This window comes from Notothenia coriiceps, unplaced genomic scaffold (genome assembly GCF_000735185.1).
Source record: "Notothenia coriiceps isolate Sejong01 unplaced genomic scaffold, NC01 NC01_scaffold00036301, whole genome shotgun sequence".
NCBI classification, from domain to species: Eukaryota; Metazoa; Chordata; class Actinopteri; order Perciformes; family Nototheniidae; genus Notothenia; species Notothenia coriiceps.
This window is the reverse complement of record NW_011369002.1, coordinates 1-13,644: the sequence shown is the minus strand read 5'-3', so window position 1 is coordinate 13,644 and position 13,644 is coordinate 1. Positions and strand designations below refer to the sequence as shown.

Below are 13,644 nucleotides of genomic sequence, written 5' to 3'. Positions count from 1 at the left end.
GTTGATCATTAAAAAGTCAAAATGTTTTAAACACTGTTAGGTCTTAGTCATGGCTAATAAAAATATATATTTTTATGATTTGTGTACAAATAATTGCTTTTCAATATTTCCTTCCTCCTGGTTAATTGCTCAATTTGAACCGACTGGGTCACCTTCCTGTTTATAATTGTTTATAATGCTTGACAAAAGAGGCATTTGTTTTACATTATTAAAACAATTAAGCAATTGTTTGGCTCTGGTCCATGCTTACCCGTGTGCCCATAGTGTTTAGATAAAAGCCCAAAATAAGCCACATTCAAAGTCTCCAAGATTTTTCCTGGCCATACAGATGAAAATATTTACTTATTGAAGTAACAATTGATGATGTCTCAGATGGAATTGCCAAGACATCGTGTGACAGAGAAAGCATGCAGGCAGAAATATGTTGCCCCAAAGACATGTCTGAGATTTTGTAATTAGCTTTAAGCTGTCTCGATGTTAAGGAATCCACCAGGAGGCCAACATGTCTGCCGCTGTTCACACCTCCACTCATCCTTGAGGTCTAATAACCAGTGCTTATATTGTGGTCACCAGATATGAACGCAGCAACAGTGATGTGTTTAATAGAGCCTTTGTTGTTCAGACACAGCCATAACAGTATAACATCCTCCAATTAAATGAGTGAAGTAATAACAACATTATCACTTTATACATCTCAACAATGACCTGATCAGATGTTCCCCCGCACAAGGCCTCTGTTTGGAGCTGAGGTCTATTTGCAGATATTTTAATAATTTCTATTGAGATCCTTTTTGGTTCAGAGAGGAGAGTCAAACAACTGCTCTACACTACACCCATTTTATGTGTCCCATTGGTGGCATTCATGGGTATATAAGTGGTATATTAATAAATGTTTCCACTGTTTTGGTTGCCACCATGGGTATAATAATCACTCTACCTCGGGCAGCATAAAGGTTGGGTTGGGCCCAGATAAAAAGTCATAAACATCATCACCTCAGAGGGAGATTTAGTTTAATATACGCTTATAATAACAATGACAATCATATTTTACTATCACTTCTCAGAAAAACAGGGCCCAAAGACAAATCAGACAATAAAAGAGGTATTTTATAGAGATTGAAAAGGGTTGTATTTCATTATAAAGCCTCAACAACACTTATCCACATAATTACGGTTGGTTCCCAGGTTGGACTGTCAGTGTAAAGAATGGCCCAGAAAGAGCCAAGAACTTTTATTGAGCTGATATTAATTGATTTGTCCTGACCTACCCAGACCTGGCCTCCCCGGGCTCAGCTTCCTTAGCGGAGTATTGCCAAGGTCTGTCCTAGCTCTGCATAAAAATAAATGAGAAGCTATCGGGCCAACTCTCTAAAGCCAGAGGATATTGTTCGATTTCACGTCAGCCCTCCAGGAGGCAGTTTAAACAACCCAGCATGCTAATCAACCTGGTATAAAAGGCACCTCTTTTTCTCTTTCTCTCCTATTGCAACAGGGCCAGAAAAGACCTAAACAACCTAAGGGGAAAAGCAGGGCCTGTGCCTGAAAGAATATTACGGCCCAGTGTATTATAACTATATGATGTGGAAAAGGAAACAAGTACTTATATTTTAAAAGGCATTCCATGGTAGGTTAGGCTGGCATGACAGTCACTTTTTCATTTTATTTCAGGGGAAAAAGCCTTGGGGTAACAATTGTTCCACAGAAAATATGCTTATATTAAAAATGTTGGCATAGTGAAATGACTTGAACACTCTGCGCCTGTGAGCTTCTCTGCTGCCTTCAACACATCAGCGATGTCTCAGTGGAACCACATTGTGACCCTCGTCGGAGGAGGCATAGCCCCGATCCCCACAAATAATTCAATACTCTAATATCCCCTCAGTATTCGTTGTGACCACAGAAATAGGATAGTGTTCATTTTCTCCTTGTGCCCTGAACCCACAGGTCAGGTGGTAGCAGATCACAGACATCTCTGTGGCTCAGAGGTTAAACTAATCATGCATGACTTTCTCACATGGCCCAGCCACTACCTTAAGAAATCTACACCAGCTTGTCGTCCATTCAGCGAGTGAACCTGCTTTTTTATCACTAGCTGCTTTAGTTGATTTGACTGTGGCAGCTTTCCACTCAGTTCGACACTTTATAAACAGTGGCACAAACTCCTACACACTGCAGTTATACAACTCCTCATCCCCATGAACTCAAAATGCACGTATGCTTTAGAGAAATGTTCTGTTTCCTGTAAAACTGCATCACAATTATCAAAGGTGTGTTACCTCTATAGATGAGGATGTCCTTCACTTCTCTGTGTTTAGAACAATACAAAAAAACATAATTTCCTATATTCAGTTTATGTGTAGAGTTGATAAACACTGCCCCCTACTGGCGCACACACATCTTGACAGTTATTTACCAGTATCAGGTAATGCAGTGAAAGTGTTTTTTGTTATAGATTTGCTGTGCTAAGCTGTCAAACACACCATCAGTTTATCAACTTATTTTTCTCTTATTTCATCATTTCATCAATAATTTCCTCCATGATACATTGCTTATCCTGTAAATAAATCCCTGGAGCTTTCTGGCTCCATTTCTTATGTTTTAAACGAATCTCTCGAGCAAATCCTGTAATCATCAATGATATTCTGGTAGTCATTACAAAAACAAAACTGCAGAATCTGAGCTTTTATTTAAAAATGAAAATGCCTTTACTAACCAGGACAGTGAAACATTTCGAAAACAATATCATCAGCAAAAACTCAAGCGTTAGAAAGGTAAAAAACACATTGTAAACAAATCTAAGTGTCATGCATGGAAATATCATATAAATCATTAAAAGTTTATAATGTGAAATATACCCTGAGCTCCAAAACACTTCAAATATTAGCAGTGATAAGCTGGTCTCAATACAAATAAGTTAATACATGAAACGTTATCAATACTTGGAGCAAAGGTCAAATATGTATTTTCTATTGCTTACAGTATCGTACAGTGAACACATATATTGTCCATTATAAATCCAGACAAATTATTTATTGTGTTTGATGATTTTACTCACCTACAACACCTTCATTAAAGCTTTAAGATTTTAAAAACGGCAAACATCTATTGTGTGAGCACGTCACAGTCTCTGCACAACCAACTACAAATGTTTCCAAGGTCACAATATAACATTTACAAGATTAGTGCCGTTAAATTGTTTAGAGTTATACATTCTTATTTATACTACCTTGATTCATAAATTAAACATATTATGTAGAGTTATTAGTGGACAAGTTATATCGTTTAAAAAGACAAACAATTAAAACAATTGAAAAAAACAATGCAGCTGTTAATCGAACACTTGTTGAATAATATGTAAAATAACTTTATAGCTAAAAATAAGAGAATTAGGGTTATCTTAAAAAGGAAGCAACACATGTGTTAGTTGTACACCCTGGTGCTCTACCCCTTCACCTCCTGCACACTGCCAAGTAAACATGTAAATAATATAAAGTCATTTCAAGAGCATGCCAGCTCTCTGAGAGATGGTTATCTCTATCGTTCACTGCATGTTACGGAGATAAAATAATGGTATTACTGATTTCATTTTGATCTTTTGAATAACCTTTGAATCAACCACTTTTTTCCCCCTTGCTAATTGTCTGCTTCTTTTCCTGCTGTATGTCCATCTTTTCAATTTCTTTCTGCAATACCACAGCAGGTATTTCTCTACATTTTGACTGTCTATACATTCCTAAATAGTCCTTGAACTCTACCTTTAAAATCGTTGTATTGATCTCATTTCCTGTTGATGTGTTGTGTTTACACCTGCACTTTTGTTATCAACTTCCATCTTGAATTCTACCTTTCATATTTGTCAAGTTGCCTAAAGGCCTAAGCAACAACTTTATTTTTCTTTTGTTCTTCTTCATCCTCACTAAGGCTTTCATTGCCTGGCTTTTCCTCTTCACGTCCACACTCGACCTCATGTTTATCTTCAACAACATCTCCCTTATCTTTCTCTGACTGCACCTTAGACTTATCATGGCCTTGTTGCTCCTCTTCTTCTTGATCTGGCTCTGCTCCTGCAGTGTCTGGAGTCTCTTGAAAGGTACTGCTAGGTGTGGGGCTCTGAGAATGCTGGGAGGTGGCTAAATACAGATCTGGTTCCTTATCTGTTTCTTTACAGTCGCCTACACTTTCTGTTTTATTTCCATCTTCGGAAACCGGTTTGACTGTTTCACTGACCTCTCGCTTGTTATCTTGGCTTATGTGTGTTTCTTCTTCTGCGGCTTTTAAATCTTGCTCATGTCGTGTTGTTTCTAACCCTTTGTGTTCAGGAGGGGTGGGCGAATGTTCGTCTTCGGCAGAGTCGTCTGATTCATTTCTTTCCTCCTCACCCGATGAGTCAGACTCTCTGACATTCTTCTCTTTAGTTTCTTTAGTGACCTGAGAGTTGGCGTCCTCTTTGTGTCCAAAAGTACTGTCCTCAGGTGGCTGAGCGGGAGAACAATTCTCAGCGCTGGCAGGAGCAGACTGCATTTCCTCAGCCTCATCGTCTTTCTTCTCTGGCTCTAAAAAACAACACACAGTAAAAGAAAAGAGCATAATGAGTGCACCTGACCTCAGCATTCCACAAGAATTCAATCAGTCTTACTTCATGGTGATTTAATAACAAAATAGCAATAAAGTCAATCCAATATAATTCCTCCAGCTTTTAACTTGTTCTATAGTATAAATGTCCAAATGATGAGCTTTGGACTTTTTAAAACGCCATCATTGGTCAACGTCCATCTTTCTTCTATGAACTAGAACATCAACAAATGTTTATCTGCCAAGTAGTATGGAAACATGAATCATCTTTCATTTGAATAATTGCTTAAAAAGTCATCTTCAATGTTTGAACGTTTCTTTTTTACTTTGGGTTTTTAAGAACATTTCACTTTTTTTTGTTGATATATTATAAGTAATATGATTGATTGATTGATTAAACACAAAATGTATAAGCTACAAATGAACATAAGCAATAGTTACCGCTGTCAGCTAACAATAAGGTCAACTTGTGTACCCCTCTGTGATCCGTAGATCTGTCCAGAATCGCTTGTTTCAAATGTTTTTCTGTGCTCTTGGACTATCACTGTAAACAGCGAACAGCACACACATCAACATATAGTATTCTTTATACTATGTTTAAGATATCATTCATAAATTAGTGTTACAGGAACCCTTTGTTGGATCATCTTCTTGATTATCGATAATATGATCCGTGAACAAAAAAAGAAAATAATAATATAAAGACTGCAATCTTATATTTGCTTTTCACTCTTTAGTTTTGTGTCCTTATTCTTCATCTCAGTGTTTGTTTCCTCTGTGATTATCTGAATCAAGCTTAAATGTTGTAGTTTCCAAACCTGTGTTTTCAGTAACGGAGGATTCCATGTCAGACTGGCTCTCCTCACTCGGGACGTCCGACACATCAGCTGACTCTGGATCTGCCTTCTCGGAGTCTGAGGGGTCACACTGTGGGATTTTATCATCGGCAGGCTCTCTGTGCTGGTCTGCATCTTCATCTTCAACATTACTCTGATCCAGAGAAGAAGCTGACCCACTATGTGTAGGGGAAGGAGGAGACGCAGTTTTCTCATGCTCTTCAGTGTTCTTTTCTAAAACAGAATAACAGAAAAAGGGAATTAAAGCAAAAGAAGGCTTTGATAAATTAACCAGACAGAGCAATCTTGGGAATTGGAAGTCCAACAAAAGCAATGTGTTAGTAAGAGTAGTACGGAAACTATACATTGATCAATTCATTAATTAACAGAAAAGGAATCATGTTTGGTCTGATGAATCATTTATAAAGCAAAACAAAGTTCACCTGATGTGAACCTGACTGCTAGGAATTGTTACAATCATTGAGTCAGTCTTACTCCATGGAGGTTTATGTTTGCAAAGAATAATCAATCATTTATGAAAACCTGCTGCACCCTCTGTTTGTGTGTAAGATATTACAAAAGATATCTAATCAAACATAACTGGGTGTTTCCTCTAGTGCTGATGTACACCTTCACAGAATCTACTCACACTATAGTAATGTAGAAAAATGAGAGGTGTAACTAAGTAGATTTCAAGTACTGTACTTAAGAACAATCTTGAGATAATTGTACTTTACATTACATTGCATTTAGCTGACGCTTTTATCCAAAGCGAGTTACAATAATGTATTCGACCAACAAGATACAAACTTGAAGAAAACAGAATCATATAAGTACATCAGGTTTCATAGAGCTAATAGTTTCAAGTACTACTCAGCTGGCTTTAGATAAGCCAGTCCTTTATTAGTATATAAGTGCTTTGTTAATAATTCTATCGCTCAAAGTGGAGTCGAAAGAGATGAGTTTTCAGTCTGCGCCGGAAGATGTGAAGGCTTTCTGCTGTCCTGATTTCAATGGGGAGCTCATTCCACCATTTTGGAGCCAGGATAGCAAACCCACGTGTTTTTGCTTTCTGGGTCAGCTGGGGACGTATCCTCCTGATGTTGTAAAGCGTGTATCTGCAGCAGCGGGTTGTAGCAGCATTGTTTGCAGTGAAGGACAGTTTGTTATCTAGGGTCACACCCAGACTCGTTGCAGTCTGACTACTTTACTTGAGTATTTCCATTGTATGCTACTTTGTACCTCTACTCCACTACAATTAAGAGGTAAATCATTTACTTGTACTCCACTTCATTTATATAATACCTTTAGTTACTTTACAGATTTGGATTAATGAAACAATCAACACTTAAATCAGACTTTAGTTCCACCTGGAGTAAATCCACAAGCTACCCTGCAGTATACAGAGTCATTAAGCTAGCTGCACCTTTACCAGCTTTGATACCACTTTAATGATCAATCATTATAATCAAAACATATAATATATTATACTAACATGGGCCAATCTGCATAATGAGTGCTTTTACTTTTGGTAATATAAGTATATTTTGATGCCAATACTTTTGTACTTTTACTTGAGTAACCTTTTTAAGGCAGGACTTTTTTCTTGTAACAGAGTATTCCTACACTCGGGTACTTCTACTTTTACTCAAGTACAAGATGTGAGTACTCCTCCCACCTCTGAGAAAAGTTTAGTTGTACCTGTCCATTAGTTGTTCCTAATTATGTATTTTATAAATGCTTTTCACTGTGCTGAAATGTATCTTGTTTCTGTTATTCCTCATCCTAGTGTTGTTTTTCACTCTGACAATCTGATTCAAGCTCCAACTTTCTTTTATAGTTCCTAAACCTGTCTGTTCAGGAATGGAGGATTCCTCACTCAGGCCTTCCGACAGATCAGCTGGGTCTGGTCCTGCCTTCTCAGAGTCTGTGAGTTTACCCTGTGGGATTTCTCTCTCTAGATCCTCTCTGTTCTGGTCTGCATCTTCATCTCCTCGATTATTCAGATCCAGAGAAGAAGCTGTCTCATTATGCCGAGGGGAAGGAGGAGACACAATGTTCTTTTCTAAACCAAAAACACAGAACAAAATAAATTCAAGGAAAAGAAGACTTTGAGAAATTAAAACACACAGAGCAGTCTTTGAAAGTGGGAGTCAAACAACAGTAGCATGAAAACAATACATTGATCAATGAATTGATGAACAGAAGATAAATCATCTTTCATTTAAATGATCCTTTATAATGCACACAATGTACAACAAATTGTCGGGACGTCCGACACACCAGCGGGGTTTGGTTCTGCCTCCTCAGAGTCTGTGAGCTTACCCTGCGGGATTTTTTTTCCTAAACAAACAAAAGCCAAAGTTAGAAAAATAAATTGAAACAATATATTAATCAATTAATTGATCAACATACAATTAACTCATACAAAAAACGTCTGGCTTTTTTCTTTTTTAGGAAAGAAATCCCTTCATCTAATCTTCAAAATGTCAACTATTTAAAAAAAAAGTGTGATATATGATAAATAAATTATTGATTGATTATAAAAATTGATTAGGTACAACTGAACACAACAAGTAGTTGCAGCTGTCAGCTAACAATAAGGTAAACTTAATACCCATCTGTGGTCCGTCGTTATATCCAGAATCGCTTGTTTCAAATCTTTTTCTGCGCTCTTTGACCATCCCTGTAAACAGCGAACAGCACACACATCAACATATAGTATTCTTTATACTATGTTTAAGATATAGTTAATAAAATATTGTTACTGGAACCTTTTCGTGGCGTATCATCTTCTTGATCGATATTATGATCTGTGAACAAAAAAAGAAAGGAATCAAATAAAGACTGCAATCCTGGTTTAGTCCTTAATTGCTTCAATTGATAAAAACGTGAAATTAATTCAGAATCTGTGTCCTTTCTGTGATTTCTAGCAGGTAGCTTCATGTTTCTATTACCTTGATTAAAATGGAGAGGCTGGTTAGAGGGTAGTGTGGATTGACTGGGATGAAGAAGAAGCTCTTTTTCAGAACTCTCTGCTTCGTTCTTCTCTTCACCTGAAATACAAAACATAATGTTACTCACTGGTATGAAATAATGATATTGAACATTAAAAAAAAGTTTGAAAACAATAATACCTTTAAGAAATGAACAATCAATGAAAGAGCAATATGTAATGTTAATAAAAGGCTGAGAAGCGTTTTCACATGAGAGCCATGGACTGCCTACAAAATGGACCCAAGTAGGAATGAATATATGCCTTCTTAAAAGCTCTGAGATTCAAAACGCCTGCTGTTTTAATTGAAAGGATTGTGCAGCTTTGGAGGTATGGCCTATCTCTGCTTTATAGCTCTTATCTGCAACACTCCCTGTGTACAATGCAGGCTTAACAACAGCTACATTAAACTACTACTCTCTTTAAGTAATCTACAATGTTCTATACAATTACAACAAAGAAAAGAGAAAAAAAATTAAGACCAGAATGGGGCAGGTTCCTATTATGTTTATTAAAATTACCTTTGTTGTCTTTGCTTTCCCTTGAGCTTTCTTTATTGAAAAACCGCAACTATTTGAGCACCTAAACTTTTTATTCTTTGATAATTTGTTGTCTTTACTGCTTGTTCTCCCATCTCAGTTGTGCAGACATTAGTATTCAATTAAAATGATTATTCTATTCAAGGACAATTCAGAAGAAAACAATTTTAATTATCAATAAATCCTCTTAGTTATTTATAAACGCCACAGCATTTGTTTGGTTTGAATAGACAATATCATACCTTTTTTTGGTGACTGTTTTTCAGGATCATCTTTTGCAAAACATGCTGGACCATGAGTGAGAGGACACAAAAGAACAAAGACAAATTGTGTTTAGTTTCATATGTTTGAAAGTTAGACTGCTTGTGTACAATTATACTGCAATTAAATAGCTTGTTATGCATAATGTTCTCTTCTGGAAGGACTTAATATCTCCAAATGACAGAGAGCCTTGCTCCATATAGAACTAAAATGACATTAGGTCAACTGTTACACATAGCTCTGAATATGTGAGCATTAGTGTTCACATGTTTGTTTGCTAATATTACTGTTGAAGCAAATAATTTCTTGAAAGAATTCCGTTTAAGGTGTAATACTATTACTGTACCTTTATGGCGTAGTTTGCAGTACAAAACTATGCCCAGAAGAACCCCAAGGAGGAGAATACAAAATAAGCTGACAAGGCCGGCAGTCACTCCTACAGATGAGCTTTTTACTGCACAGAAACACAAGAGTAAATGTTACAACGACATCTTATGACATTACATTCATTACTGAAACAACAATTATACAACATAAACATTTTAGTTTACATTTTGGACATGAACCCTGTCATCCCTCTTGATATTAAAACTAAAAGATAAAGAAGCTCATTTGAAATACCTTTGTTTACCCATTATTACTATCAGTAATATTAATGTATTCATTCTGTGAAACACACAGAGCAGATACATGCAGGTGTTACCTAATAGCTTACAGCGGGTCAATAATAATAATAATAATGTTCATGTTAACATAGTGACCTACCTGGGTAGCAATCCTTTGCAGTGAATGTAGCTGTTTCACTACTCAGAGGGTTGCTGACTGTACAACTGTACTCTTCCTCATTATGTTCACCCCCCAGAGGAATGTTAAACTCTGGGCCAGGCTGCACGCTTCCTTGAGATCTCCACTCCAACTTCTTTACGGATTGAAGTCTTCCGGGCTTTGCAGAGCACAGCAGCTTTCCAGAGATGTTACCGATGCTGTCATCGTTTATCTCACAGGATATGGTGGGCTTGGCAATCTTGTCTTAATGAATGCATTAAGGACAAAATCAATTAATCACACCTAAATGAATGATTCCATCATGTTACCTTATCTCTATCTAATAACAACATATTACACATGGTAAAGGATATAAAGGACATAAATTGCTGAAAAAATATATTGTATTTCATTTCAATTATAACTAATCTTCACTGTCACATAAGGGAATTTGCTGTTCTGTTTAAAAATAATTAGTGAGTTAAGGTTATTATAACTAATTAGTTTGAAGTTAGGGAAAGAGTGTTCTCACAGTTAAATATGGCAAAATCTGAATACTGGTATACATCCTGACATTAAGGCCAACACCCTGACGTTATACTGCAATACAACAAATCCCAGTAATTCCTACTTTGACACTGAATGAAACTGTGTACTACCTGTAGTTGATTTGAGTCATTACAGTATCTTAACTGATACCAAGGCCATCATAACAATCAAATCAAATGTACAAAGTATTAAATCCTTTTTTATAGGTGACCTATTAATAACATAACTAACAGACACTGTTGGGTGTGGGAGAGAAGTCCTGTCTCAGTGACTCGATGAGTCCTCTGTGGGGCTTTAACGCTCTCAAGAAAGCAACCACATGTCTTTGATACTGCTACTCTGTTTTTTTTTTAAAACTGTAAATACTAACAATGCTTATTTCATTTATTGTTTTATACTAGTGACTCACAAGCTCGATCATCAGCTACAAGTTGTCAATTACAAGGTGTTCTAAGTTGTATTGATAATAAACATGTATTCACTACTAACTTCACTCGTAATTGAACATTTAAGAATGTTATGTTGATCATTGTCACATTTACATTTAAATATCCATTGTAATGCAAAACTATTTGCTAAAAAATAGAAACTTTGGCAGTGGCATCTTCCTTATTGCATTCCATCAATTTATTTGTGCATTGGGTTTTATTTTAAGGTCATTTAAAGGCATTGGGGTTGCTATAGGATTAACTACCTGCTATAAAATCATGGTAACATATTCATGTGATAAACGGCATACAACCAAAGTAAAGTAAAAAAAAACGTACCAATGACGTCCAATTGATACAAAAAACGCTGCAACTTTTTGTTAAGTTCTAGTTCCAACTCATACTCTCCACTGTCTTCAAACCTGAGGTCAGTAATTTGGATATCTGCAGAGACCCAGTCAACAGTGATCCTGTTTTCAAATGGTTTGTAGACATGTTGCTCTTTGCCATTAAACTCTACCACTTTGTTGCCGTTATGTTTCCACAGAATTCCATCAGGGTTTCCAGTGACGCCTGGCTTTAAGGACACCTCCCCCCCCTGCAGTGCATATTCTGGAGACTGTCCGGCAACTAGACACAGAGAAAATACATGAATGTGTAGATATAGGCAGTATAATGTGGAAACGTTTCGTTGTAACATTGAAAGATATGATAACAATAACTAATATCTGTGCAAAACTGTAATAACTTGACAGGTGTATGATCATTCTCAATGTTGTATGCTGTATTCCTATAATAACTTTCGGTATAAATTCAACATTAATTTGAGTTTTTAACCAAAAGAGTTAAAGGTCAGTAGCCTACTTGTGTGTATCACAGACACTTTATTACTAACTGAGATATTATGAACTATTGTACTCAACTTTAGATAAATCATTAACCTGTCCATGCATGGCCTGTGAGTGAAATAGTAGGAGTGCACTCGAGTTTTTAAGACGAAACAAACATTTAAAAACCGGATAAAAATGACAAAAGCATTTAAGAGACAAACTCACCTAGGAATGATGTGAGGGTGAAATAAGTCAGGAAATACCGACGAGCCATTTCAGAAGAGCAGAAAAATCTCCGTTTGAAGCATTTACTTTCACTTGTTCGCATTTACTTTCACTTGTTGCAGATATTCTTTTTCTCAACAGAGTTAGTCCAAAGGTTCCCGGATTGTTATTTTTACTCCAACAAGTTTGGACAGGCTTTAAAATAAACTAGTTAATACCTGCGCAGGTGATCCTACGGGTGTGTTTTTAGGATCCAGGCAGAATAGCAGCAGGAATAATGGGACAGGTTTAGCAGCAGGAATAATGGGAGAGGTTTAACACCTATTTCCGGTCTCGCGATTTCCCCTCACCTTCACAATAAATTGGAAATCTGACCATCTAAATCTAAACACATTAACATAACGTAAGTGATCAACCCAGAGTTACAAACTTGTAAATGAACGAATCAAATATCTCTATAACCATTCAAATTTGTTAAACATTAATTTATACTATATCTACATAGGGGAGAAGGGGGTAAATTGAGGCAGTGGGTAAATTGAACCACCTCCTGTAACCAGGCAACGCTTTATAGTTGTAATCAGGTGACCAGAAATTATGCAAGCTCCTCCCATTTATCTTTACTTTTGCAGACACCAAAATACATGACGTTGACCTAATACTCACTCACTTCATTATATATGTTGAATAAATAGAGATTGTCTTTGCAATGGTACTAAATAAAAAAACGAAAAAAAATTGTTTTATATATAAATTGCAATTTATTTAAAATGCCAAGTTCAAGGAACTGCCTTGTCACTTTGGTCATACATGGAAGAGGAGCCTATAGTTTTCTTTCAATAAATAAATCTAATTTATATTTACATAATATTACAAGCATTACATATAACACTGAAATGGTAAAAAAAAAATACAAATTATTATTAATAATATCAAATAAATGCCAGTCACCCAAAATTAAGTCATTGGTGTTACTGCTACACAAAACGCTTTTATTTTGAAATAATGTATTGTCTCTAAAGTGCCTCCTGTAACAAGAGATCATTTGAGGCAGTGCAGTGGACAAAGACATAAGGAAAGTAAGATACTTCTTACTTTGTTTGTTAAAGGTGTCATTTTATCTTCAAATTTTACGTGCGTCTTTCAAGTCTGTCATTAGTGTTACTCATTTTATAGCCCTATGGTGAACATTTGAATGGGAAAATGTATTGTATTGAAGAGTTAAACTATTTTGATTTTGACTGAAGCCATATTTGTTCTGACAAATTGCAGCCATTTTGTTAAAATAGTAGTGTTTTCTCCAAATTGTCACTGGTGTTACTCTTCTTCCTGGTAACACGTAACACCAGTGACATCCCTATGTAAATAAGCTTTGTATAATATAAAAATAGTAAAAATACTTTAAGCTCTACTTGTTGTGGATTCATCAAGTTAAGAGTTAGTTATTGCTATTTAACAGGTTTTAGATGTTTAGAAGGAATATATTTCAGCAGATTTGTATCACCCAGATTCCACCTTTTCTGTAGAATGACTCAGATGCCCATTGTGGTCTGGTAAGTAAACATTTTTACAAAAAAACGTTTTTTGCTTGTCAAAGTATATTTTCTAGATGTCAGCTATATCGGCTGTCATGTCAAGCAAAAT

The 13,644-nt window shown here is 36.1% G+C and overlaps 1 protein-coding gene across 4 annotated transcripts; it reads right to left on the bottom strand.

Annotated features, from left to right (window-relative positions):
- Nucleotides 1-2,667: 2,667 nt before the first annotated feature.
- Nucleotides 2,668-12,311, bottom strand: LOC104963476 (ABC transporter F family member 4). 4 transcript variants are annotated; one of them, XM_010792067.1, is made up of 12 exons: nucleotides 12,001-12,311; nucleotides 11,285-11,575; nucleotides 9,969-10,232; nucleotides 9,550-9,657; nucleotides 9,185-9,229; nucleotides 8,366-8,464; nucleotides 8,183-8,221; nucleotides 8,026-8,094; nucleotides 7,692-7,751; nucleotides 7,258-7,473; nucleotides 5,391-5,642; nucleotides 2,668-4,553 (listed from the first exon to the last, which is right to left on the bottom strand). In XM_010792067.1, the coding sequence occupies exons 1-12, from the start codon at nucleotides 12,101-12,103 to the stop codon at nucleotides 3,874-3,876; spliced, it is 2,226 nt and encodes a 741-aa protein (XP_010790369.1). In that variant the 5' UTR covers nucleotides 12,104-12,311; the 3' UTR covers nucleotides 2,668-3,873. The 4 variants fall into 4 exon arrangements, with proteins under 4 accessions (XP_010790369.1, XP_010790370.1, XP_010790372.1 ...); XM_010792068.1 differs by having other exon boundaries at nucleotides 7,288-7,473; XM_010792070.1 differs by having other exon boundaries at nucleotides 7,348-7,473.
- Between the last annotated feature and the right edge of the window lie 1,333 nt (nucleotides 12,312-13,644).